The sequence below is a fragment of the Parus major genome, chromosome 5 (assembly GCF_001522545.3).
Source record: "Parus major isolate Abel chromosome 5, Parus_major1.1, whole genome shotgun sequence".
Lineage (NCBI taxonomy): Eukaryota > Metazoa > Chordata > Aves > Passeriformes > Paridae > Parus > Parus major.
Window position 1 is genome coordinate 49,567,363 of NC_031774.1, and position 933 is coordinate 49,568,295.

Genomic DNA, 933 nt, shown 5'->3' on the forward strand with positions numbered 1-933 from the left:
CCCAACCGCTTCCTCCCCTTCCCTAATTTTGCTTCTCGATTTCGGCTCGGTCTGGTTCCAAGTTCAAACTTACGTGTGATAATCTCTCTTTGTGACAAGTGCTGCGGGTTTCCCTGCTTGCGACGGGACATTGCCCTGGCATTTACACTGGCATCGCCTGGAGAGCTGCACTGGTTTGGGGGGATGTGTTGGGGGGCCGATCCTCCTCCTCTTTTTTTTTTTTTCCTCTTTATTCTTCTTCTTCTTTATCGAGTTCTTCTTTCAAAAAAAAAATCAAAAACGAAAAAAAAGCCTCCTTTTTGTTGCTGCTGTGTTGCACTGGATGGGATTCCCTCTCAATTAAAAATCATCATCATCATCATCATCATCAGGAAAAGCTCTTTCTCGCTCTTTTTCTCTTTCTCTTTCACACACTGTCTTTTCTCCACTGCTTGGACTTCCAGATCTCTTCTTGAACTTAGGAGGATATGCACCGCCAGTGACACTTTTCTCTTTCCCTCTTTCCAGAGTGCTTGGCAAATTGGCAAGTGCGCTTTTCCACCAGGAGGGTTAAAAAAAAAAAAAAAGAAAAAGAAAAAAAAGAAAAAAGAAAAAAAAAGAAAAATTTGAAAAAACTGTAGTAAAAAAAAAGAAGAAGAAGAAGAAAAGTACTAGAATTGGGATAGCCCCCACAAAAAAAAAAAAAAATCGCCAAAAAATGTTTCTCAGAGATTGACCCTTGCTGGGTAGATATATAGAGAGAATTTTTTTGAAAAGGGGTAGCCGAAACTGTGTCTCCTCTTTCCCAGTTCAAGTGGCACTGCTTTGCCCTGGTGCTTTTGGATTGCCAGTGCTCCTGCACCACTTTGCACTCTTCCCCCCTCGCCTGGCACTGGGACTGGAAGGAAGGAAGCCCCCAGTGCAGCTGGGCTGGTGCTGGCTATTACTATTATA

The 933-nt window shown here is 43.0% G+C and overlaps 1 protein-coding gene across 1 annotated transcript in view; it reads right to left on the reverse strand.

Annotated features, from left to right (window-relative positions):
* Positions 1-624, reverse strand: part of BCL11B (BAF chromatin remodeling complex subunit BCL11B) — a 93,651-nt gene extending 93,027 nt beyond the window's left edge. Inside the window, exon 1 of the mRNA XM_015629700.1 lies at positions 74-624. Coding sequence (XP_015485186.1) covers positions 74-131 — 58 coding nt within the window. The 5' untranslated portion in view covers positions 132-624. The remainder of the gene's footprint in view (positions 1-73) is intronic.
* Between the last annotated feature and the right edge of the window lie 309 nt (positions 625-933).